This window comes from Crocuta crocuta, unplaced genomic scaffold (assembly GCF_008692635.1).
Source record: "Crocuta crocuta isolate KB4526 unplaced genomic scaffold, BGI_CrCroc_1.0 scaffold84, whole genome shotgun sequence".
Lineage (NCBI taxonomy): Eukaryota > Metazoa > Chordata > Mammalia > Carnivora > Hyaenidae > Crocuta > Crocuta crocuta.
In genome coordinates this window covers 7,782,183-7,807,510 of record NW_027530213.1, presented here as the reverse complement: position 1 = coordinate 7,807,510, position 25,328 = coordinate 7,782,183, and the positions used below count along the sequence as shown (strand labels likewise).

Genomic DNA, 25,328 nt, shown 5'->3' with positions numbered 1-25,328 from the left:
AGGGCCCCAGGAGGCGGGACCCTGGCCCTGGCTTCTCGGCGTCTTATTTGGACACAGTAAGTTGGAGCTGGAGCTTGCGTTGGCTGCAGACCAGAGATCTAAGGGTCAAGGGGCCTTAAAGGCCACAGGCCACCATTGTGAGATTCCTGCGGGTTTACTACAGCCGGTGAAATTAAAGTCATTCACTTAAGCCTGTGACGAACTGAGGCTGAACTGAGAACAGTAACACCGTGTGAAGATTCTGTTTCACTGCAAGGACACTAACGCCTTTATCTTTCTGGAACGCAGAACAGGAAAGGGGGTCACAGAAGCTGCAGGTGGTCCAGTCGATTCTGGAAAACTGATGATGTGCCTTCAGTCTAAAGCAGGGGGCGGGGGGACACCCGCTGTGGAGAGAGAGCCCTGGCCCGAGCTTGGGGTCCCAGCCCCGCAGTGGCTTTGGACACATGACAAGGTGGCCTCAGGAGGAGTTGGGCCAGCTCACCTCCAGGTGCCATCTAACTAATCCCTGGGGACTCTGTGACCTCAAACCAGTCAGTGCAGATGAAGAGGAAGCCTTGCTCCAGTGAGGCTTTGCCGTGTTCGCCGTCTTTGATCCCTGGATCTCAGCAGATTTGGTGTAGGCGTGGCCTAAAGAGTGACCACTGGGCAGGAGGCACGTAGTGCCTGGTAAGTGAGAAGCTCTCCTTGCAGTAGACCCTCACCTCCCAAAAGCAGAGGGAGAGAGGAAGAAAGGCAACCAGCGTAATGGAGGCCCCACCCACATGGACTCAGCACGTGTGTTTGCGTAATCTCTGCTCTGCACTGGGTGCTGGGGGTTCGGTGAAGAACGAGATAGTTCGGCCCCTGTCCTCATGGGACTTGCATTCTCTGGGTCGAGAAAGGATAAAGCACGCTCAGCGATTTAGTGACATTTAAGATGCTATGAGACCTAATGATGGGGGGTAGGGGGAACCTGGCCCAGCCTGGGGGTGGGGGCAGAGAGGTCTAGATGAAGGAGGAAGACAAAACATTTCTGTGCAAAAGCGCCGAGGTGTGAAGCCATCTGCCCCCCTACCATCCCCTCCGTGGGGCATGGAAAGAGGCCAGTGTGGCGGGAAAACAGAAATTGAAGGGTGAATGAATCTTTGGCTCTGNTTAAAGAGGCTGGTGATGTGACCCTATGATGTGTGTTTTTAAAAAGATTGCAGTGGCCACAGTGGGAAGGTGGATGACGGGCAAGAGAGGAGAGAGAAAAATGGAGAAGGCCAGTGGTATTCCTGGTTTTCAGATAAATTCACTAGATCAAAAGACACCTTAATGAACGTGAAAATACAAGCCACTCACCAGGAGATATTCATAATATATATATATATACTGTCAAATGGTTATTATCAAGAGCATATAGAAACTATATATATATATAATTTATGTAAGAAGAAAAATACAAACAACCCAACAGAAAGAAAAGTGTGTACCTGACGTGAACCAGCATTTTGAGAAGAGGGGATACTTGACCCCCTGAAGAGGTACACGCCTGAAGAGGTAGAGTGAGAGATCAAAGGAAATGCAAATCGAGACCGTAGTAAGATACAATTTTATACCCATAAGACTAGGAAACATTTTAAAGTCTGTTCATGGCAGGTGATGGAGAAGATGAGCATTTGCAGGACGCCTCACCTCAGTCTCTCTGGAGACCACGGGCAATAATTCCTAAAATGCACGTATGTAAACCTCACCCAGATCCCTCGTAGGTCAGTCCCCAAGAGGAACACTTGCACGTGGACATCAGGGACATTTGCAGGACTGTTTGCGGCTACGGCGTCCACGTGGCAAGAACCTGACCACCACGGAGATGCCCACCAGCAGGCAAGAACATGAATAAGCCACGGTGTAGGCAAGACATGGAACAGTAAAGGCAACATAATATTAAGTTAAAAATGCCCCAAACTCCAGGTTCCAAACACCATCCGTAACATTATACTCTTTTCATGCATTTTGCAGGAATATATAGAGATGCAATAAACTATACAAAGACACAGCCGGGGAGTAATGGCCGTGGAAGTCAGGTGGCAGTTACCTTATTGGAGGGAAGCTGGGGGAATGGGGGCCCCCAGGTCATTATCTGGGCCCTAAAGCCCGTGCAGGGACCTTCTTCACAGCACAGGTGCTGATTACAGACTTAAAAGTAATTAAGGGACCCCTGGGTGGCTCAGTCGGTTAGGCGTTTGACTCTTGATTTCTGATGAGGTCATGATCCCTCGGTTTGTGAGTCTGAGCCCCACATCGGGGCTGTGCTGACAGTGCAGAGCCTGCTTGGGTTTCTCTCTCTCCCTCTCTCTCTGCTCCTCCCTTGCTTATGCTCTCTCTCTCTCTTAAAATAAATAAGTAAAATTTTAAAAATAGAAGTAATGAAAAGAATCAACATAAAGGAGGGCCATATACTGACCGGCAAAGTGGATGTGTCCGAGCCTAAGGACTATGATTAATTAATTCTGCCCATCTGGGGTCCTTAAAAGGGAAGGAGAGGAAGAAAGGAAGCAGGAGAAGGGAGGGAGGGGGGAGAGAAAGGTACGGTACCTAGCCCAGACTTAACCTGCCTGCGCGGGGCAGAGCCACATCTCAAGCCGTCCTCTGTCCAGGCGGGTGAGGACGGGGTTCGCCTACCACACCGCGGCTGGGAATGACTGGCTCTCAGAGGGGAAGAAGGAAAGGGGTGATAATGGTCTCCCGGCAGCTCGACCATCATGGGGCTCCTTCTCGCTGGAGTTGGGCCTGTGCTGAACTGTGGGGAGCTGGAGAAGGAACAGGGGGGACTCCGTTTCCCCTTCCACAGTGCTCCTGAGCAGAGGTGAAGGCTGCGGGCGTGGCTGCCGCCCCGGCTCACGGTGTATGCTGAGGCCAAGGAGGAGATGGGTAGCGGCTGCCTCCAAAGCCCACACCGAGGCGCCCCGAGAATGGGGGGAGTGGAGAGGAGGTTCGGGGGGGCTGGGATGGGGGCAGCAGGGAGAAGAAACGGACATTCAAAGGGGAGGGAGAGAAGCCAGGAGTGAGAAGTCGCTCCCAGCAGAGGCTGTGATGTGCGGGAGGAAGAAACATCTGCCCTGTTGCCTTAGAGCCTCGGGTCTTTCCATCCTTCTGTGTGTTGTTTAAGGACTTCGTCCCAAATGTCAGCCCAATCCCCATCTGTCTCCCCTCCCAGAAATGAAAATAGCCTTTTCTCTTCTCCCAAAGGATGATGGCTATGTCTGACCAAATCCTCAAAGTGCCTTGACCCTTAGGAAAAATAAATTACTATTAATAGCACTTACAAACACACCTCGCTCTCCTTCCCTGAGCCGGATCGATCGGCGTTAAGACTTCCATGTCTTAAAGAGAGTAATCAGATTTTACTATAGGGTTGATGGCAACAAGGGACAACATATTTGGGTCCAGTGACTGCACCAGTGACTTGAGCTGCAAGTGAAGGAAGCTGATTGGAGGGGTTTCGAGTTTCTAGAAGGTGACACGTCCTCCTTAAATCCCTCCCCATCAGACCACAGTGGCTAGATCCCTTGATGATCTATGAGGCTTAACAACCTCTGGGGAAGGACAGAGGCACCAATGACAACGGTCATCATTATTCGTAATGCTTACATGTGGTAAATGGGGGGCGGGGGGGGGCGCCCAGCGCCTAGAGCAGGATCACTGAGATGCACTGAGCTAACGCCAGCCGGTCCGAGTGCACACCCCAGAAGCAGCTCACAGCCCAGGATCCGGACTCCGGCTCTGGCTAAGCTTAGAGAGGCCAGTTGTCCTCAGGTGGTGGCTTCCCTTACTGGGTCAGCTTGAGCTGTTTCAGGGGCAGCAGACTGTGGCAAATTTTGTGGATCAAGTTTTAGTAGCCACACCTATATGTCCGTGCTTACATCTGTGCTACCAATGCAGAGTTGAAGAATTCACAGACCGTACGGCCCGCAAAGGCTTCGCTCACTATCTGGCCCTTTACAGAGAAAGTCCACCAGCTCCTGATTTCTATTTTGAGGCAGTTTTCTGGATCATTATTTCCCAAAGCGGGAGTGCTAATACCCCAAGGGATACAGAACTACAAAATGGGGAGAATAATAGCCCTTTCCGTTCAAGGTTAAGGAAGGATTAAACATATCAGGATTTAGACCAGAATATGTAGTACAAATTAACGTTGCTTCTATTATTATTATATAATCATTTCGATGTTGGAAAAACTACTATAAAACTTTTACTTTTATTTATTTTTTAAACTAAAAGAAATTAAGCTTTGCTAGCATCTACTGTATTAGTAGTACTTACATTCACACATATATATACGTAATATATAAATTAATTTTTCATCGTTCGCTACTACTACTACTACTACTACTAGCTACCGGTCTATCAAACGGTTACTCTGTGTCAGTGACTGTTCCGAGTGTTACAGGAATGAACTCTATAGCAGGAAGTTGCTCTTAGCCCTGTGTTACAGATGAGGAGACTGAAGCACAGAGGGGTTAGGTAACCAGCCAGAAGTCACACAGCTAGTAAGTCGCAGATCAGAGTTTGCACTCGGGGGGCCCAGCTTCTGAGTCGCTCTGCTGTGTGTCCTCTCGTGTACACGTATGTATCGACGATAGAGGCTCAAAATTGTTTCTTTTTTTAAACCAATGAGAGTATAGGACCAGTTAGGTGAGGATGTCTCAAAGATGTGGCTCAGGACCGGCGTTCTGCGTTAGCTGCTGGTGTGGGCAGACGCCGGTTTCTGTGGGACTTTGGATTGGTGAAGACCAACAGCCCCTCCCAGCTCCTGACTTGTCCTTTCCCCCCACAGCCCACCCAGAGAGAGCAGCGCTGCTGTTCGTGTCCAGTGTCTGCATCGGGCTGGCGCTCACGCTGTGCGCCCTGGTCGTCAGGGTGTCCTGCACCAAGGACTTCAGGGAGCTGCAGCTGGTGAGGGAGCGCCTCGTGCCTGGAAGTGACAAGGCAGAGGAAGACAGTGAAGATGAAGAGGAGGAGGAGGGCTCTTCGGGCTCTGATTTTCCAGGGGAACTGTCTGGGTTTTGTAGGACTTCGTATCCTGTCTACAGTTCCACAGAAGCTGCGGAGCTGGCAGAAAGGATTGAGCGCAGGGAGCAAATCATCCAGGAAATATGGATGAACAGTGGTTTGGACACTTCGCTCCCGAGAAATATGAGCCAGTTCTACTGAAAAAAAAAAAAAAAAAGGAAGCCATATCTTCATGCGATCACACTTTCTGAAGAGGGAAGGATCCAAAATGCCCCTCCGGTTCTATTTCACTTGTACCTTCTATGAAGGAGAATTTGTCACGTCATCCAATACTGGTGAAGCCAGAAGCTATTAAAGGGACATTTCAGACTGTTTACAACACATTCAAAATAAATTAGGAGGGAAGTCTATGTTTTCTTTATTTATTTAAATTCTTTTTTAAAAAAAATTTTTAATGTTTATTTATTTTTGAGAGAGAGAGAGCATGAGCAGAGGAGGGCCAGAGAGCAAGGGAGACACAGGATCCAGAGAAGGCTCCAGGCAGTGAGCTGTCAGCACAGAGCCCGACGCGGGGCTCCAGCTCACGAACTGTGAGATCATGACCTGAGCTGAAGTCGGATGCTTAACCGACTGAGCCACCCAGGCGCCCCTTAAATTCACTTTTATGCATTAACATAAAATGCACATTTATTGAGTGCTTATAATGCCAGGCTGTGTTGTAGCTGCTTTTCATATATTAAGTCATTAATTCCTCACAACAGCCTCACGAGGTAGTGCTGTCATTCCCATTTTACAGATGAGTAAACAGGAGGTCCTTTGCATCCAAAAAAAAAAAAAAACAAATTGTACTGATATACAGGCCAGCAAGCTTGAACCCATCCACTATGTGATGGATTGTAATCACTAAAATTATTGGTTTTGAACAGGGGTCAGCAAAATTTTTCTTAAAGGGCAAGATAATATTTTAGGCATGTGGGTCATGCCGTGACCATGCCAGTTCTGCCACTGTAGCTCACAGGTAGCGGTACATAGCTAATACATAATGAGTGAATGTAGCTGTGTCTCAATAAAACTTTATTTGTAGACACTGAAATTTTGAATTTGATTTCATTTTCACATGTCACATGTTATTCTTTGGTGTTTTTTTTAATCACTTAAAAATGTAAAAACCTTTCTTAGCTCACAGGTGTACAAAAATAGGTTACAGGCATTTTCCTGATTTTGTAAATAGCATGTGGTCCACAAGACCTAAAATATTTACTCTCTTGCCCTTTATTTTTTTAATGTTTATATATTTTTGAGAGATGAGAGAGAGAGAGGGAATCAATGGGGGGAGGGACAGAGAGAAAGGAAGACACAGAATCTCAAGCAGGCTCCAGGCTCCAGGCTCCGAGCTGTCATCACAGAGCCCAACTCAGGGCTCGAATTCACAAATCACAAGACGGTGACCTGAGCCGAAGTCGGAGGCTTAACCAACTGAGCCACCCAGGCGCCCCTACTCTCTTGCCCTTTGGAGAAAAATTTGCCAGCTCCTGATTTAGAAGTTAAAACTGCAGAGCTTCTAGTGGTAAAAGTGATCATCCAGATTACCCAGCAGTCCTTCAGGCAAGAATCAAGGGGAGTTACCTTTCAACTCATTGTAGGGGAGCAGAAGGGAAAAAAAAGGTAAGGAAACAGATTCCTAATGGAAGAACTGGTGAGAGGTTCCTTTAGGCAGCTCCCCCTGGTGGACAGGAGGCTTATAGCCATGGTGTAGAATAAGATTTTTACTATTTATTGATGTATTATTTTATTTATCTGAGAGAGTATGTGTGTGTGAGTGGGGGAGAGGAGCAGAAGCAAAGAGAGAGCAAGAATCCCAAGCAGGCTCCACGCCCAGCATGGAGCCCGACTCAGAGTTCGATCCCACCACCCTGGGGTCATGACCTGAGCCAAAATCAAGAATAGGACACTCAACTGACTGAGCCACTCAGGCACTCCCAATTTCTCTTTTCTTTTTTGTCCCAATGGGACTTAACAAAAATGATGGTGTTATATCCATCTCATATGTCCGCTATGAATGAGCTTTCTGCCATCAACCAGCAAGCAGGCATAAATAGTTGAGGAGGCTGTAGACTGACAGGTGAAGTATTGGGGCCCAATTCACATGGTAGAAGGTGCTAGAGTGGACTTAGCTGTAAGGCAAACAGGAACTACTAGCTGTCCCTTCGGGGACTCAAACAGGGCTGGATACAGAGAAGGCACTTTTCTCTCAGTCCCCCAGGGACCCAAGTGAAGGGCCCATCTGAGGAGTGCAGGAAAGGGTGGGTGTGGAGTCGTTCATCGACCAGCTGAGCTGCCTGCAGAAGGGGTCTGCAGTCTTGTGTGTGTGTGTGTTTTCATTCAATTTGTCTTAGTTCATTTGAGCTGCTATAACAAAAATGCCAGAGACTGAGGGGCTTGAAAACAATCGAAATTTATTTCTCACAGCTTGGGAGACTTGAAGTCCAAGATCAAGATGCCAGTAATTCTGGAGTCTGGTGAGAGCTGGCTTCCTAGCTCATAGACACCTTCCCTCGCTGTGTCCTCACATGGCAGAAGAGGAGAGGGAGCTCACGGAAGCCTCTTTTATAAAAGCCCTGGTCCTGTTCATGAGGGCTCCGCCATTGTAACTTAAGCACCTCCCAAAACCCCACCTCCAAATACCATCCCATTAGGCATTAGGATTTGACATCCAAATTTTGGGAGGATACAAACATCTAGGCTACAGCAGAGCTGAAATTCCCATAAAGTAAAGTTAACCGTGTTGAAGTGCACAATATGCCACCAACACCACTAGTTCCAAAACAGCTTCAGCTCCTGAAAATAAAACCTCTTCCCTTAAGTGGGCATTCCTTAAGGAATGGAATTCCTCATTCCTCCCACCACTCCCCCAGCCCCTCAGCAACTGCCAATCTGCCTTTTGTATGGATTTACTTATTTTGGATGGTTCATATAAATGGAATCACACAGTAGGTAGTCTTTTGTGACTGGCTTCTTTCACGTAGCATAATGTCTTCTGGTTCACCCATGTCATAGCACATAGTAGGACTTCCTTATTTTTTGTGGACGAATAATGTCCCATTGCATGGGTAGACCACATTCTGCTCATTCATTCATCTGCTGGTGGACATTGGGTTTGTTTCCAATTTTGGCTACTGTGAAAATTCTGCTGTAAGCCTTCACGTGCCGGATTTTAACAATAGTGCCACTGTCCGCAAAATGGCGACCGCAACTTGCTGAGAAATCCTATGGTTTCCGCTCAACAGAGGGAAGGGGGAAGGAAGATGAGTCCGAGTGACATCCCCTCTTTCACTCCCTCCTTCTGCCAGTTTCAGAATGAGCCTCCCTTACACTGACCCCTGAGAAGGTTGGACGGTAGGGATTGGTCGAGAGAGGTGTCTATATGGACAAGCTTGGGGTGGTTTGGGCAGAAGCTGAAATGCCTCAGAACCTCCAGGTAACTGAGTTGTCCATAATGCAGGGCCCTGGGAGAGGTTGGCGGGGCTGGGAATGACACATTTTAAATCTGTCATTAGAGATAAATTTCTTCTGGGTCATGGCAGAGAATGACATGAACACACCACTCCATTGTCTAACTTCTTCGCAAGGATTCTGTTCTAATCAAAGAGAAGTCTTGTCCTTTCATTTCTGTGAACCCAACAAGGAGCACTTGGGTATTGTTCCGGCTCCTGGAGCTGCCTGTCCCCGTTGTCTCCATGTCTAGCACCCAAGCATCACGTCGTCTCTGGATCCATGAGCATAAATACTGTCCCTCTGCGGACCGTCTTCCTGAGGCTGAAAAGAACATGGCGGCTGGTTTCCACTTTACCAGTTGGAGAAAGAGTTTGGCCCACATTGACCTCCATCATAAAGCTTTTGTTGAGTGTCACAATGGGTTTTCCCTTCTCTGGGTCTTCCCCAACCTCCAACTCCCACGCACGTGCACACCCCCCACTAGGACCCCTGAGGAGGCTCATGGAGGACAGGCTCCACCACGGTGAGGGCCCGTCTTTGGCCCTTGCAAATGTAGGGAGCTGTTTATTTGCATTTTCTGAGCTTCAGAGAAGAGTGCCCCATTCTTCTCACGGACAGAGCCTGAGGGCTCCTGCTGAGAATGTGTTTGGACAGCCCAAAGCCCAAGAGGAGGACCAGACCAGATTCGGATGAAAGGCTGCCAAGGTCACGCAGCTGGAGCAAGCGCCATGGTGGACGCCTCCCCAGGGAGCACAGGGCCCACACGGCCGGGGCTCCTCTGCTCTGTGCATCTCTGGGCGGCAGACACCCCTCGGTTTCTGAGCTATGGAGTCCCGGAAGTCTTGCGAGAAGAAGCCAGCCCTCTGCGGGAGGTTTGCCCAGGTCACCACCTCGGGCCCCTTCTGCAAACACCGTCTCTCCAGACACGAGCTGGAAAGGGCCCTTCTGTGTTCCCGGAGCCGAGTGTTAGTTGGGCTGCTGGTGCCTTGTAGACACCGCATGTTCAGGGCCACCTTGGAGAGGAGCAGCACACCCCCTGGGACCGAGCAAGCACTTGGAAGCCCCAGAAGCTTCCACAAATGTGGAGTGCATGATGTCTGGACCCTCTGATCAAGGGGGTGCCCACCGCAGCGGCTCGAAGGGGGCTGCCATCAGCCAAACTGCCTGTCCCTCGTCACTTTTGTCTTAGCCCTCTCAGATTCTGCTGCGACAAAATGCCTCAGCCTGGAAGCTTCTAAACAACAGGAATCTGTTTCTCACAGTTCTAGAGGCTGAGGCCCAGGCTCTGGGGGTCAATGTGGCCGGGGGAGGGCTCACTGCCCGCACCTTGTCACATGGTGGAAGGGACAGGGGAGCTCTGTGGAGCCTCCTTCATGAAGGCACTAATCCCACTGGGGGGGGCTCTGTCTTCATATCCCAGTCACCTCCTAATATCATCCTAAGTGAGGGTTAGGATTTCTGCATATGAATTCTGGGGGACACGGTCATTCTGAACAGAGCCATTTTCTTACATGAACTTCTCCTGAGAGCACTCCTTCAGGAAATCACTCGTGCAAGGGTCCCCGTCTCAGGAAACTGCCCTGCCCCCCAAGGTGAGGGGCTGTGGACCTGGGGGCACATGCCTGTTCCTGTCGGCCCACGCTGCCAGCACAGTGTCACTCGAAACCACAGTGGAAGCCAGACCCAGAGGGTCACCAGGTACCCTTCCCACTGTTGAGTGGTGCCAGGGCAGAGTCAGCCTCGTGTCTGGTAAGTCTTGGAAAGGAGGCCCCCCTTTCACTCTGCCCCTGCCCTGCTCTGTGGTCCCCCAGGTCCCGCTCCAGGCTACCTGAGGGGGAGTCCTCCCTGGAGGGGGTGGGGGGAGTGGAGAGAGTGCTCTGGCCCACTTCTCCCCCAGGGGCTGCAGCCGGTCCTACACCCAGCAGCCCACACTGCTTAGTGGGGAGCTCCCGAGAAGCACCACCGTCCTGAAGCTTTCACCCTGCTCCCTGCCCCCACCCCAGATGCTGAAACACAGAGGCCTGTCCCTGACTCAGTTCCCCCTCACTGCCCTGTTGCTTCCCAGCTTCTACTCTGACTCATCCTAGTTTGGTCTCAGGTTGACCTCCTCGCATCTCAGTTTTCTCATCTGTAATATGGGCATAATAACGCGACCTCCTTCCTAGGGGTGTTGAGAGTGATCGTGCTTCACATCCAGTACGAACAACGGTAAAAGCAAGTTTTGATCATCAGTTATTCCTCCTCCTGAGCGACAGCATCCAGCATGGCCCAGGCTGAGTCCCTTCTACAGGGGGTCTGACAGAATTCAAGGGCAAAGGAAGAACAAGCCGAGAGAGAGGACGAGGCAGCCTCTTTCCACCCTGCTGCCCAGAAGGCTTTGTGGAGGACAAGCAAACTGTCTGCAGGACTCCGGGGAAAGTGTCAAGGTCGGACTTCCCTTGGATTCTTCAGTCAAGTCCATTGTGAAGTCTCCCCCGCATGGACTTAAAAGGCCATGCCCAGTTCTGGGAGCGAAGTTACGAACCCGGAACTGTGGTCATTTTGTTTTAAGAAGCCCATTGTAAGCCTGACCACCAGTGCAAAGCTGGCCAAAGTCCATCCAAGACTGGACGGGAGCCCGGGAGATTAAATCCTAAATAAATACTCCATCTAAATGCCTTGTCAACTGGGAGCCATGCTGGCCTAGAGTTGGAAATAAGGCAAGAAAGGGCCATGATAACATCAACCACTCAAGGGAGAATTCAGGAAGCCAGCTAATAACCCGAGATCACTACTTCCTTTTTAGGAATTTCAAATTCACAGGCACCCCCTCTGTGGGGTGCTGTGCGGGCTCCCCGGAGAATGAATGAGATGGCATCTAATCGCCAACGTGGACAAGCTTAAGGCTGTGCTGTCCAGTGCCACACGTGGTTATCTAACTCTAAATTTAAATTGGTTGATGCGATTGGAAAGTCAGTTTTTCAGTCACACCGGCCACATTGCAAGTGCTCACAAGCCACGTGGCCGGTGGCTACTGTCTTGGACAGTGTGGACTGTCCTGTTGAGCGGTGCTGGGCTTGTGGGTTAAATCAGACGCAGACACGAGCTCGACTCACTGCAGTGAATGGAGCAGGTATCCCCTGGGGGCCTCACCAACGGGGGTGTGATCAAGTCAAATCCCAGGCACAGGAATGTGGGACCCGGGTACCACCTACCCCACCTTCAAGGGGATGCCCCCAAGGGTCCCCAGTCTCCAGTCCCAAGGCCTCCGTCGCCCTGGTGCGCCTCGGTGGGGGCCCGGGCCCACAGCCAGAGCCGCAGCCCAACCTTTGTGGCTCCGACCCCCTGCAGAGTCATACTCACCTCCCTGCCCTGGCCACTTATCCTGCGACAGCTCCTGCCACCAGCACATCTGGGGCACCACGGTGGCTGTTAATTTCCTTCCTTCGGGAAAGGAGAGTTGGCCCCTTCCTCCTGATCCAGAGACTATCGGCACCCCCAGGAACAGTCCCGAGAGCCTCGGGCCAGACCTTTCGCAGCCCAGGAAGCGGTCCCCTCCTCCCCAGGCCGCTCTACTGGGTCACCATGACCGAGCCCCCTTCCCTTCCTCCAGTTCCTCTTCTCCTTCAGTATCTCCCATCTCCACCCAACCTGGGAGCAGAGTCTGCTCCTCCTTTCATCCTTTGGATCTTCTGGCTTCACAAGACGGGGTGAGAATGACAGCATATGGTCGAACCAGGTGGCCCGGAGCGCAGAGAGAATGGGAGAGGTGCTCAGCCTGGTCCTCAAGGAATAAGCAGAATTTTATTGATTGATTGATTGATTGATTGTATAAATGTTTGTTTAATTGTTTAAGTATTTTTTTCAATGTTTGTTTATTTTTGAGAAAGAACAGGGGAGGAGGAGAGAGAGAGGGAGACACAGAATCTGAAGTAGGCGCCAGGCTCTGAATCAGCTGTCAGCACAGAGACTGACATGGAGCCTGAACCCACAAACTGAGAGATGATGACCTGAGCTGAAGTCGGACACTCAACCAACTGATCCACCCAGGTGCCCTTAGTGTATTTTTTAAAATGTTTATTTGGGCAGGGGAGGGGGGAGAGAGAGAGAGAGAACAGGGGAGGGGCAGACAGGGAGGAAGACAGAGGATCCGAAGTAGGCTCTGTGNCTAAGCGAAAGTCAGACGCTCAACCGACTAAGCCACCCAGGGGCCCCGAGCAGAATTTTAAAAGGTGAATCAAAGTGTGGAACCCTGAAGTGCAGAAATGAGGAGCAGTGATAGACCAGGAGGGGGGAGTGGGAAGGGCATGTTTAGGAATGGGGAACAGCCAGGGTGGGGGTGGGGTGCCCCGTGTGGACCACGACGCAGGACACCAGGAGGTGAGTCTGTGCTCCAGGCCGTGGGACTTGTCTGACACCCGGCAGTAAGGATGAAATCGCCCTCTTGGGGTGTCCTTCCACCTCCCAGAGCAGGTAAGGGACTGGCTCTTCTACCCTCAGCCAGCAGGGCCTGGCCTCAAACCTTGGCCTTCTGACTCTTGGAATAGGAATCGCTCCTGATTTGACTGCTCACTATCCAGTTACTCTTAGTATCTCGGAAAATACCAAACTACAGCTTCGTGTTCTGTTGGAGACATTAAAATCATCACGCTTAGAAAGCTATCATAGTGACTGACAGCGACTGACTCACGTGGGTGCTTTAAGACATAATCAATCCCGTCAAGGCCCAGCAAGTTATTCTAGCAAAGCCTGTCTTTGAAAGGTTCCCAGTCTCTCCCTGAAGATTTGCTCACAGCCTGATTGCATCTCAGGCGGGGCCAACAGAAAATCCAATTGGGAATTTATCTCGAGGTGAAAATGCCACCTTCCTGCTTTTAAGCAAACTCTCTGGGATATGGTGAGCTCAGCCCGCAGCCCTGGGCAGAACAAAGAGAGGAAAGTTGGTCTCTTCCGATTGGGGGGTGCATGTTCGTCCCCGTACTTTCTCTGTTCCAACTCATGACTCCATGGATTGAGTCCTTTCAAGAAAAGAAAAATAGACCTTGTCATTTCCTACGGTTTCGGAGTCAGAATCCAGCCTGGGAAAGATTAAGGCAAGAGGAAAGGGCCTCGTGTCCAGATGACTAAAAAGCAATGTGACCTGGAAAAGTCTCGATTAGTTTCTGTGGAAGGGAGGGAGCTGCAATTAGGGGCGTGTATAAAATCGTGACATTACCTCACTGAGAGAGAAAAAGGAAAGCGCTCCCGACTGGCTAACAATGAACTAGGAGGAGAATGTGTTACTAATCTATGAAGAATGTGCAGACCCAGTGAGTTGCCTCCCAGCCTTGAGCTCCTGAACTTCCTTCCGTAGAACCTGACCTCTGACTGGGGAGCCTCCGGACCCTGGGAGGAGGAGGCATGTGCTGTCAGCAGAGGGGGTGGGGGTGACTCAGGAACGAGCCAGGCTTGTGTCCACTGAGGCTCCCGTGACATCGGCATCGCCTACACCACTCCGTTCATGCATGAGGAAGACTTCTGTGCTTATCGAAGATGCCTTGGGAAGAATTCCAGCTGTTCTGGAAAAAAAATAATAATAATAAAGATGCCTTGTATCGTGTTTTCAAATGAAGTCAATAGATCTCTATGTAATTGATGTGAAAACTTCTGGAATTCCTGTTATTAAGTGAAAAGTGCAAACTGTAAACTAATACACACATCATGATTCCACTCAGGTGAAAGAAAAAGACTCAAAATAAAACTTTTGCTGTGTATGTATGGAAATCTATAGCTCTGTTCACCACACCGGCAGGGTTCAGGAGAAGAAATCACACATCATACAGCCAGGTATTAAAATGTTATACATCAAGCCCAAAAGGAAAAGGTACATAAAACGTATTCTCTCTTCAACCTTGACAAATATACCTTTATAAGAACCGGGAAGAGCAGATTCAAACTTAAAACACTCAGACTTCAGTGTTTGGTGCAGACATGTGGCTGCGTGGTGTGGGGTGAGGTGGGGAGAGGGCTCAGCCTCTGGCCCTTGTCCCAACTTTCTCTCCACACCCCACCTCTGTCCCTCTCTATGAGGGACCTCACATACTGACAGTGGATGACACAGTTCATGTATCCATGCTCCATCCCTCTGATCCCACCAGACAGCCACCACCCCCTTGATGCAGCATGGGACCAGTGGCGAGTGCACCAGCATCAAGGGCAGACCTTGTGAGAGAGCCATGCTCATCCCGGAAGCCGTGTTGTGTCTGGAAAGGTGGTAACCATCTTCCCTTCACAGAATCGAAACAGTTTTTAATAATCTTAAATCGTCTTACACTTGGCTTATACTTTGTCCAAAGGGGGAGAATAGACCAGAAGCAAAATCCAATGAAGAGGTCATTGTATCACAGGTGAAGCTCCTCAAAGACTACCAGTCGGGAAGCAGAACCTTGAGTTCAAATTCCACCACCGCCCCTCATTAGCTATGGACGTTGAGCAATGTATTGACCTCACCAGCCCTCAGTTTCCGCATCTGTAAAGTGGAGACGATGTATACACATACCTTTTAGGATTACTGGGGAGTAGCCGTCAGTGGGGAGCTGCTGAAATTCAACAGAAGTCAGGGAAGGAAAACGGGTCTTCAAAGAAGCAAAGGCCACAGTCAAAGACAAAAGGAATAGAAGGTGAATGGGAAGCTCTTAAACAGGGAGTTTCTCACCAATAGTAAGATCAAAAAGGGATTTCTAGGCTGAGACATTTTGAACGCTCTTTCTTGAAGCATTCTTGGATGTCCTGTCCATGTTAGCCCGTCTCTGGTTCTGTTTGGGCATTGCTTATCCTTCACTGACACAAATCCATACCTGTCTTTGAGGCCCATCTCAGACGCTACTTCTCCATGAACGTTTCCACATTCCCCTACCTGGAATATGACACATATCCTTCAGATTCTGACATTATTTTCTTCCTACTTTTCTTGGGGTCTTAGCCAGGCACCAAGTTAGGCACTTGGAATATAAAGAGTAAGACAGATTCCTTGCCCTCAAGGAGTTCACAACCAAGCAAGAGATGGGAGGCGAGTGCAACATAGCATTTGAAAAACATGCGATAGAAAAATAATAGCAATGTAGTTAACCTTTATTGGGTACTTACTCTTTGTGCCATGCACTGAGCTCAGCATTCTATAATGTTATTCACCATTGAAGCCATCTGGGCTTGGGCTTTTTGTAGAATTTTTAAATTACTAATTCAATCTCTTTATTTATAATAGGTCTATTCAGATCTTCTATTTCTTTTTAAGTCAGTTTTAGTGGTGTGCCTCTTTGTTTCATCCAAGTCACCTAATTCTGTTATGGTTTCAGTTTGCGTGATATATTTTTTTCATCTTTTATTTTTAGCCTATTTGTATCTTTCAATAAAAAGTGTCTCCTGGAGATAATATATAATTAGATCATAGTTTTTTTTTTATTCTAGTCTGTCGATCTCTGCCTTTTGGTTAAATTGTTTAATCCATTCCCATTTAATGTTATTAATATAGTGGTTAGATGTCTGCTGTTTTGCCTTCTGTTTTCTCTGTAGCTTATAACTACTTTGTCTTTCTATTCCTCCTTTCCTACCTATTCTTGTCTTAAGTGGATATTTTCTAGTGTGCAATTTTCATTTCCTTAATGAATTTAACTTGTTTTTAGGTGTGTGTTTTTGTTTTTCTTCTTTAGTGATTTCCCTAGCTCTTGCAGTTGCAATATACTTCCTAACTTCTCAGAATCCACTTGAGATTTATACTAACTTCATTCTGGTAGGTTCTGGAAATTTAGCTGCATTCCCTACTCCCTTTCCATGCTATTATTGTTACCTATGTTATATCTACACTCACCCAGCTACACATTATAAGGATATGTTATGTTATAAACCCAACTATACAATATTATAATCATTGCTTTATATACTATTATGTCTTTTTAAAAAGCTAACAGAATAAAGGAGAACATAAATGTATTTATCAAGGTTTTTTTAATCTTAACCTTCTTAATACTCATTTTTGATTGTCTTTCTTTCTCCTATGGATTCATGTGACAATCTGCTGTCACTTCCTTATTCCAAAGATAGCTTCATTCTCACCCTCCTCTTTTGTGTTTCTATTTACTTCTTTGCCCAACATTTGGGCATCAAGCGGCTGAATCCTCGGAGGGCACTAACTCTACTGCAGTGCCCCGCAGACTTAGTCGTCATTTACCAGCTCTCTACTGGTCAAAGTCAAGACTCAGGCAGAATTCAGCATCTCAACCCAACCCAGTCAACTTAATGGTTGCTACCAAAGGAAAGAAGAAAAGAAAATGAAAACGTCTCTAATCTCTCTTGCAAAGAAATTTAGAAATCAACAGGCCCATCAATTTTTTTTCAGCCCATCACATGCAACATTTGCAAAGAGAACTTTCTTGTCTCTCTCCTTCCTCCTCTGCTCACCCCAAAGCACTAGATTCCAGAAGCATGTGTCTGTATTTACAGTGTTTCTCTTTTTCTCTTTTTTTTTCCTAATAGTTTATTGTCAAATTAGTTTCCACATAACACTCAGTGCTCATCCCCACAAGTGCCCTCCTCCATGCCCATCTCCCCTCCCCCCCCATCCATCAGTCCTCAGTTTTTGTCATCATTCAAGAGTCTCTCATGGTTGCTTCTCTCCCTTTCCCCCACCATTTCCCCCCTTCTTCTCCCCCTTGTTACTCCATCAAGTTCCTCCTAATCCTCCTATACGTGCAAACATATGGTATTTGAGCAAATCTCTTTCTCTTATAGCAAGTCCTGAGGAGCCTAGCAAGGAGAGAGACAGAAAAGACCAAGAGTATTGCTGCTTTCTTATAAGGGAGTTGTTGCCCATGGATGTCCTGGAGCTATTTCCAGAGAGTCTCATGGAAATCATACATAGACCCACCATCTGGCTACAATGGTTAATGAAAATATCGAGTTACTTTGCTTTGGGCTAGAATTGTCTTTGTTGTCTCATATTGGTAAGAAAGGCGATCAAAGAGTTACAGATGTCTTCAATTAATTTTAAAAAATTGCAGATAAATAGATTATTCTTAACCCTGTTTGACAAACACTTTCAAAACATGTGGTCTGTGGACAAAAGGGGAAAGTAATAGAAAGGGTCTTGGTGGGAAAGAAGTGGTGCACCCCTGACTGGTGTGGGGAAATCATACCCCTGCACCCGCCTCTGTATCCCTTCCACGACCACCTCTCACCTCTCTGCTCTGGGATCAGAGCGTACTTCCGTGTCTGCTTATGCCGACAAAAGATTTCGTCATGACCACCCTTGCATCAGGAAGGACCTGCCTGCCCAGATTCTGTGACAAGCTCCTCGCTCCAAAGAAGGTATTGCTCCCTCTGCCCTCCCAGACCCAGGACAGGGGTGGCCTCTTTCTTTCCTTCTGCCATTGCCTGAGCCTGTGTCCATCCAGGCTGTGTCAATTCCTTCTGCAAATCTCCAGGGAGCGACACTGTGCGGGACACTGTGGAAAGCCCTGGAAACACAGTGGTGAAGAAAGCGTGGGACCTGCTTCGGGGACTTCACATTCTGCTGGGGAGACCGACACGAACAAACAGGTGTAAAAACCACATCTACCAGGGTGACCCACGCCCTACCCTTCCACACGCATTAATTAAGGGAGCCCAGCCCACCACCCACTCTGACCCTCAGCTCTTCCGCAGGAGGGAAGGCCTGGCTCATGCAGAGATCAGAGTCAGAGTCCCGGGGTTGGTCTGGGGGGTGGATTTCCTCCCGAAGAAGGTGGCCGTCATGTCACAGAGTCCACACTCTGGCTGCAGGTGCCCCTGGGGACAACCCGCCCTTCTACAAGCCCAGCAGGATGGCACTAATTACTGGCTCCAGATCCTGGCCAGGGGGTGGGGCCGGCACCGCTGTAGGATTTGAGCTGGAGCTTTGTCCCAAGCCAGGGGAGGAGGCGGTGGGGAGCAAACGAAGGTGGGTCCCGGCTCTGCCAGCAGCCCAGCAAGTGGGGTAGCCCAGGGTCTTTTCACACCTGGGCCTCAGAATGTCATCCAGGGGCCTGGTCCCCTCACTTGCGGCGCTTGGCTTTTCTGTTTCCACATCAGGTCAACTTAGGAAGGGCTGAGCGTTGGCTGTCTGCCCCCTCCAAACCCCCCACCCCCGTGCATGCTCAGCTCCCAAGAGTTCAAGGGCAGCCTGGCACTCCCACGGCCTTCCCTGAGTTGGGCTCTGGTGTGGGTTTGAGCCAGGAGCGGCTGAGACCTCAAACCCATGCCCTCCTTCCAGAGGAGAGCTGGCCCGGGGTCAGCTGGTCCCGGACCCCCCTTGGCCCACCTTGGGACTCACTCCCCAGAAGCTGCCATGCAGAAATGCGCTCAGAAGCGAAGGAGCGGCCTCTGGTCCGCCACAAGCTGGGAAGGCCGCAGCAGAGCCAGGGGACAGGACTGTGGAAAGCCATGGTGAGCCAGCTGGGCATGGAGACAGGCAGGGTCCTGGTGTCCTCCAAATACTCCTGTGCACGGCCACTCGAAAGTGGCTCCCCAGTTTGGCTGTCCCCACCCTGCGACTCCCTCCGTCCACACATCCCTCAACTTCTCACAGTCCTGCATGCTGGCTGCGAGGCCACCCACTGTGGGTCAGCATGCGCAGTCCCTAGAGGGGGACAGGGAGGAGGGGAAGGAGAGGAAGGCTTTCCGGATGGTCCGGGGTCTCTGGAGGTGTGAGGCTGAGTCATGATCTGCTTGGCTTCCCACCTCCTGCCTTTCCCAGGCCAAGGATCCCCAGAGCCCAGGGACCAGGCCTGGCCCTCGGCGGAGGCCATCAAGGCTCAATGATGCTGGTTCAAGACATCTACAAGGATAGATTCTAAGACTCACCCAAGAGTCACTGAATCCAAATTGGAGTATAGGGCTCAGGAATCTGCCTTCTTTAATAAAAATTGGTTTTAATGTTTATTTATTTTTGAGAGAGAGAGAGAGAGCATGAGCAGGGGAGGGGCAGAGAGAGAGGGAGACACAGAATCTGAAGCAGCTCCAGGCTCTGAGCTGTCAGCACAGAGCCTGACGTGGGGCTCGAACCCACGAACCCTGAGATCATGATCTGAGTTGAAGTTGGACGCTCAAGCGATGAGCCACCCAGATGCCCCGAGGAATCTGCATTCTCAACAAGACATTCCTCTGGCAGGTGGCTGGGGCTCGCTCTGGGCTCCCTGCCCCCCATCAACTACCTGCTCATCCCTCAGAACCCAACTTGCACGTCTGGTTTGGGTTTGCTGGGTACAGCGTGCCTTCCTTTTGCCCCAACCCATTGCTCTCTCTCCCCCTCCCGGCCTCTCTACCTCGCCGTGTGCCCAGGCATCATCAGCCATCTCCCCTGCCCTCTGACCTCCTGTTGGGTTCAGGTAGCGGGGCGGGGGGGAGTAGAGGGGGGGCAACAGGAGATGGGGGAGAGGAAAAACTGGAAGGTGAGGTGTTAATCCTCCCCACCAGATCGCCTTGACTGTCCGGGGCGCCCAACCACAGATCCCTGCCCCTCTCACGGCAGCCGCCTCTGAGCCTCACTTTCTTTCTGGGCCCCTCAGTCAAGTCCATCTGTCAGGCCTGGCACCAGCTCCTGCTGTTAAAGCCCAGGTAGTGCACGATGCCCTGAGGTTCCCCTCCCTGCTGCTTGCTCCTTTGTAAATCAGTGTTCCTGCTTCAGGGCTTCCTGTGGGAAGCCGCTGTCACAATGCCTGGGGACTCAGCCCCGCACGGTGCCCACTTTGCACAACTGGGGTTTTGCCGGGTTCCTCCTTCAAGGCCAGGATGAGGCTTACCCTGAGAGGGAGTGAACAGCTCTTTAAATTCTGCACCCTGGGTCTCACCCTAACCCTAGCCCTGTTTTCCCTCCCTGTCCCACCTCCCCAGGGCCCTCCCCCAAGTTCCCGGGGATGACAGCTCACATATGTGATGCCTGCATCTCCCGGCCTTGTCTCCTGAGGCCTTGTCCTGAGCGCCTGTGTCTCCAGCCATCCATGCAGGGAGGCAGTGGGGTGCTGGTAAATATGTACTACCAGCCATTGCGGGAGAAAAAAGTCCTGATTTATAGTATTAGCTGGGGTACCTAGGTGGCTCAGTCAGTTAAGCGCCTGTCTTCTGCTCAGGTCATGATCTCACAGCTCGTGAGTTTGAGCCCCCCATTGGGCTCTGGGCTGACAGCTCAGAGTCTGGAGCCTGCTTCAAATTCTGTGTCCCCCTCTTTCTCTGCTCCTTCCCCGCTCATGCTCTGTCTCTCTCTCAAAAATAAATATACATAGTATTTGTCGATCTCTGTGGTGTAAATACTCCTTCGATGGCCAACGCAAGCTGCCACTATGATGTCAGTGCCGCGGAGTTGGGAAGAGATGCCCCACCCATCACTAGAGTCCCCCATCTCCTGGGCTCAGCAGATGTAAATAACCTCTAGAGTGTGGATGATAGTAACATGAGGTGAAATAATTAGGAAGGGATACGTTCTGAGAAGTCACTACCTCTGTGTCTAATATCATCTATTTCATAGTTAGCTTCTATGATGTAATTTTTCACAGTGGCTGCGTTTAACAACCAGCTTACAAAAGTCCTGAATGTTTAACAGTTAGCTCGCACAAGCTGGTGCCAGCACAGAGCAGTGGAGAAGACGGACTCTGTGAACTTAACCACCACCTCATGGGGCTTGTCACGTGGTGACCTGGCTCCAGCGGACGCTTGGGAAGGTTTCCTGGAGGGACCTCCATCTTTGATGGCTGCACGAGCCTCCCGGAGGAAGTGAGGTCTATGGAACGTCCTCGGGATTCAGCTCTCAACTAGGCCCAGGCAGCAGAGCCAGCGAAGGGTGTTCTGGTAGCTACGCCAGCCCCTGTCAGCTTATGTCTGTGGGCTCTCGGGACACTCGCTGATCCACGAGTCCCTGGATCCGGCACAGGGGACAGGGGGAGGTAAGGGTTGGACAGTCTTCAAGGTCGCTGTCTAGGAGATACCAAGCCTGGACCTATATGTGGAATAGGGACTGGGGGAGAAAGGGATGAGGACACCCTTTGGGGTGACCGCTGGTGGCAGTCAACATTGACCTGCTCCAAGCNTGGCGGTGACAGTGAAGGCTGATTGTGCAGAGCCCTGGCCTTGCCTCCTGACCTCTCTCTTTCTCCCCCGAGGCGTGCACACGCACATGTCTCTGCACCGAATAAGAGCCACTCATTAGGGGGTTCGTTGTATCAGGAAGCAGGCCAGCACCAGCCATGGTAACATGATGAAGGCAAAGTCCCTGCCTTCCAGCGGTTTACCGTCTCCAGAGAGGCCTCTGGTTGTCCATGGCCATCTGTGTCTAGTTCTGGGGCTGATCTAAGCCTTTGTTGTCACACAGCCCTGTCCTGGTGCCCGCTCTCTGCTCTATCAGTCCTGAAGGTGACAGGTGATTCTCAGGTAGAAGCAGGCTGGGACATAAGGCATTGTTTCTGGAGCCTTCTAAAATCTCTGCGGTTGGCGTTGCATACAGTCCTTGATGCAGATGCACTATGACATCGAATTGACAGGGACATTGGGTCACCTGGGCCGGGCTGTATGAGCACCCCTCATATCTGTAATAATCTAAACTACAGAGACCTACCACTCCCGTTCGTTGCTAAGGCCCGAGTGGTTTTCTGCAGAGCAGGACTTGGGGTGCTAGAATGGGGGTGCAGGCTGGCGACTGGGATGGGGGGTCACCTGCGTTTCTACCCCTTCTGACTGCACAGCATTGAATACCGAGGCTGCGAGGAGAGAGATCTCACATTGCAACAAACACCCACCGGGTTCTCAATCCCACTCGCCTTAAATCCGTGTCCCCGAGACATATTATAGCGTTCGCTCCTTTTCATTTTATAAGACATGTTGAAAATAGCCATTCATTTCTAAATCCCTCTTTTCAGTCACTTTTAATATTCTCTTTAAAAGAAAGAAAGCGAAAAGGCTTTGGGGGCCTGAAACTTCACATACTTGGCCTAAGCCCAAAGGTGAATATTGATTTCAGCAAAATTCGTTCAGGGTCTTGAAAGTCAAGTGTGTGAATATAAAATACACCTTTTGAGTCTCAGATAATGCCCTTTTCTCCTCGTGGATGGCTGAACCACCGACTGTCATCCTGACATATTCAGTGCTCCCAGGAATGTGACTCTAGAAAAAAAGAGAAGGTGGCAGATATAGAGCCCGGGGGCTCCTCGGGATCTGTGGAGGCTGTCGCAGGCTAGTCAGCCAAACTGGGGTTCCGAGGGGGGTCCAGTCTGTCGGCCTCACCCTCGGGAGCCCCCCATCTTAGCTCATGTGACTCACGGGGGTCTGTTGAAACTCTCCTGCACTAGCATGGAGCTCCCGCTCCGATTCCGACTCGTGGGTGTGTCTGGATCTCACGTGGGGTGGCTTCGTGGGGTGGGGGTGGGGAGGATCTGTCAGCACCTTCAAATTCTGGCTGTGTCACTGCTGAGACAGAGCACCGCGTCCCTCCTCTCACAGAGGTTACCCTGAACGGGGCTCCAGAAACCGCGCTTTTCACTTCGTCAGTTCGTTTGTTCCTTCCATCAGGCTCCTTGGCTGTTTGCGGGACAAGCATGTCTGTGTGTGCAGGTGTGTGCGTGTGTAGGCACACGCGCCTGTATGTGGCTGTGTGCCCATGCATGTGTGTGCATGCACGTGCTGGCAACTGTCACCTCCCTCGATCCTTAAAACCATGTGGAGGAGTGGCAGGGTGTGAGGTGTGGTCTCCACCTTGCAGGCTGGCGGCCGAACGCGTGAATCAAAGCCAGTTGGCGTGGGGGTAGGTAGGTAGGGTGAGCGCTGGCTTCAGTTGACCCCGGGTGCAAATCCCATCCCTGCCACTTGGTAGCTGTGTGAACCTTGGGTGTCTTTCTCTGAGCTTCTGGAAGGTGGGCATCACAGTGAGAGCACCGTGGAAGGCTGTGGCAAGAAGTAACTGAGGTCGGGGGGGCAAAGTGCTCCGACGGGCCCAGATGTCCTTGTGCTAAGCAAACAGCAGCCAGAACCAGTGTGACCTGAGGCTTCACCAGGTTGTTTCAGTCCCGACAGGTGCACCCCCTGCCCCCCTCCCTCTCTGCTTGTTGAAAAGTCTGGCTTCTTTGGTGGAGAAGATGGAATGTTCTCCTTTCTCTGCTCAATCTTTCTGTTCACCAGCAGGTAGCTTGTGCACACAGAATTCAAAGGAAATTTGTCTATTTTTTAAAATTTTTTAATGTTTTATTTATTTTTGAGAGAGAGACACAGAGCACGAGCAGGGGAGGGGCAGAAAGAGAGGGAGACACAGAATCCGAAGCAGGCTCCAGGCTCTGAGCTGTCAGCACAGAGCCCAATGTGGGGCTCGAACTCATGAACCATGAGATCATGACCTGAGCCCAAGTTGGACACGTAACCAACTGAGCCACCCAGGCACCTGTCAACCAGCTTTTTTTGATGCACATTCAAGATGTCGCCAATCTCTTGTGATTCCAGTGTTGCCCTGGTTGAGCAGACTGAGTGATGGCCACCAGCAGATATCAGATCCTGCTTCCTAGAACCCGAGAATGTTACTTTATAAGGGGAAAAGGTCTTTCGGCTATGATTAGATCAGGCCTCTTGAGATGGGGAGATGATCCTGGATTATCCGGGTGTGCTCACACATGTGCTTAGAGAGGCACAGGTAAGTCCAATACATACAGACGAGAAGACAGGCACAGAGACCGGGAAGTGAAGATGAAGGCAGGCCCTGGGATGTTAGCAGCCACCAGGGGCTGCAGGAGGCGAGGAAGGAATCTCTTCAGAGCCTTCAGAGGGAGCATGGCCCCGCCGACACCTTGATTCAGGCCCGGTGATGCTAATTTTGGACTTCTGGCCTCCAGAACTTTGAGAGAATAAATTTCTGTTGTTGAAGTCGGCAAGTTTGCGGTCATTTGAATCAGCAGCGACGGGAAGTCATCATTGGATATGTCCATCCTTACGATGTAAATCTACACGTTTGGGAACATAACTGCAGCGCACATTGCTAGAAGTGAGTCAATGAGGTCAAAGGATATGCCATATTTTAAAATGCGGGAGATTTTCGGCAGAACGTCCTCCATCCCGGGGGTCCTAATATGTCCTCCAGCCACGACGAACAGGACTGCCGTCTCCCTCCCCGGGGGTCTCACACGAAAGTCTGCGGACAAGTGAACTAAGCCTCTCCCGAGCCTGCAGAGCGTGAACAGAAGTGAGGCGTGCCACGTTCAGAGTAATTGAGAAAATTATTCTGGATTCTCCAGTCTCTCTTTTCCCGCACACCAGCCGGAAGCCAATTCCAAGGTCCCAGGCAATGCTAGAGCCTACGTGATGGAAGGAACCTGGTTCCTGAATCACCATTCAGAGACACACTGCCTGCTCACCGGAAGAATCCACGTAGGACTCTTACACGAGGGAGAAATACACTCCTACCGTGAGCAGCTCCTGAAGTGTTGGCGTATGTTACATCACCCTAACTCCTACACCATGGGATCATTTTTTTGTATAAAACACCAGATCCATTTTTTCTGAGGACACACTTTGGGGAGTGTTGTTCACATATAGCTGTGTTAAGCATGACATTAGCTGCCCTTTATTCTTTACCCTATTGAGATAGTACCCTTCATTTCAGGTGTTACCAAGAGCTGTTTTTATTTCTTTTATCAGGAATAGGTATCTGGGGCGCCTGGGTGGCTTAGTCGGTTAAGCGTCCGACTTTCGCTTAGGTCATGATCTCGCGGTTCTTGGGTTCGAGCCCTGCGTTGGGCTCTGTGCTGACTGCCAGCTCAGAGCCTGGAGCCTATTTCAGAGTCTATATCTCCCTCTCTCTCTGACCCTCCCCTGCTCACGCTGTCTCTCTCTCTCTCTCCTAGAAATAAATAAAAATA

At 50.2% G+C, this 25,328-nt stretch overlaps 1 protein-coding gene across 4 annotated transcripts in view; it reads left to right on the top strand.

The window, feature by feature from the left end:
• Positions 1-5,820, top strand: part of EVA1C (eva-1 homolog C) — a 75,991-nt gene extending 70,171 nt beyond the window's left edge. For all 4 annotated transcript variants that reach the window (XM_077765522.1, XM_077765521.1, XM_077765519.1 and 1 more), the window contains one exon: positions 4,802-5,820. In XM_077765522.1, the coding sequence (XP_077621648.1) occupies positions 4,802-5,178 (377 nt within the window). In that variant the 3' untranslated portion in view covers positions 5,179-5,820. The remainder of the gene's footprint in view (positions 1-4,801) is intronic.
• Positions 5,821-25,328: the final 19,508 nt, after the last annotated feature.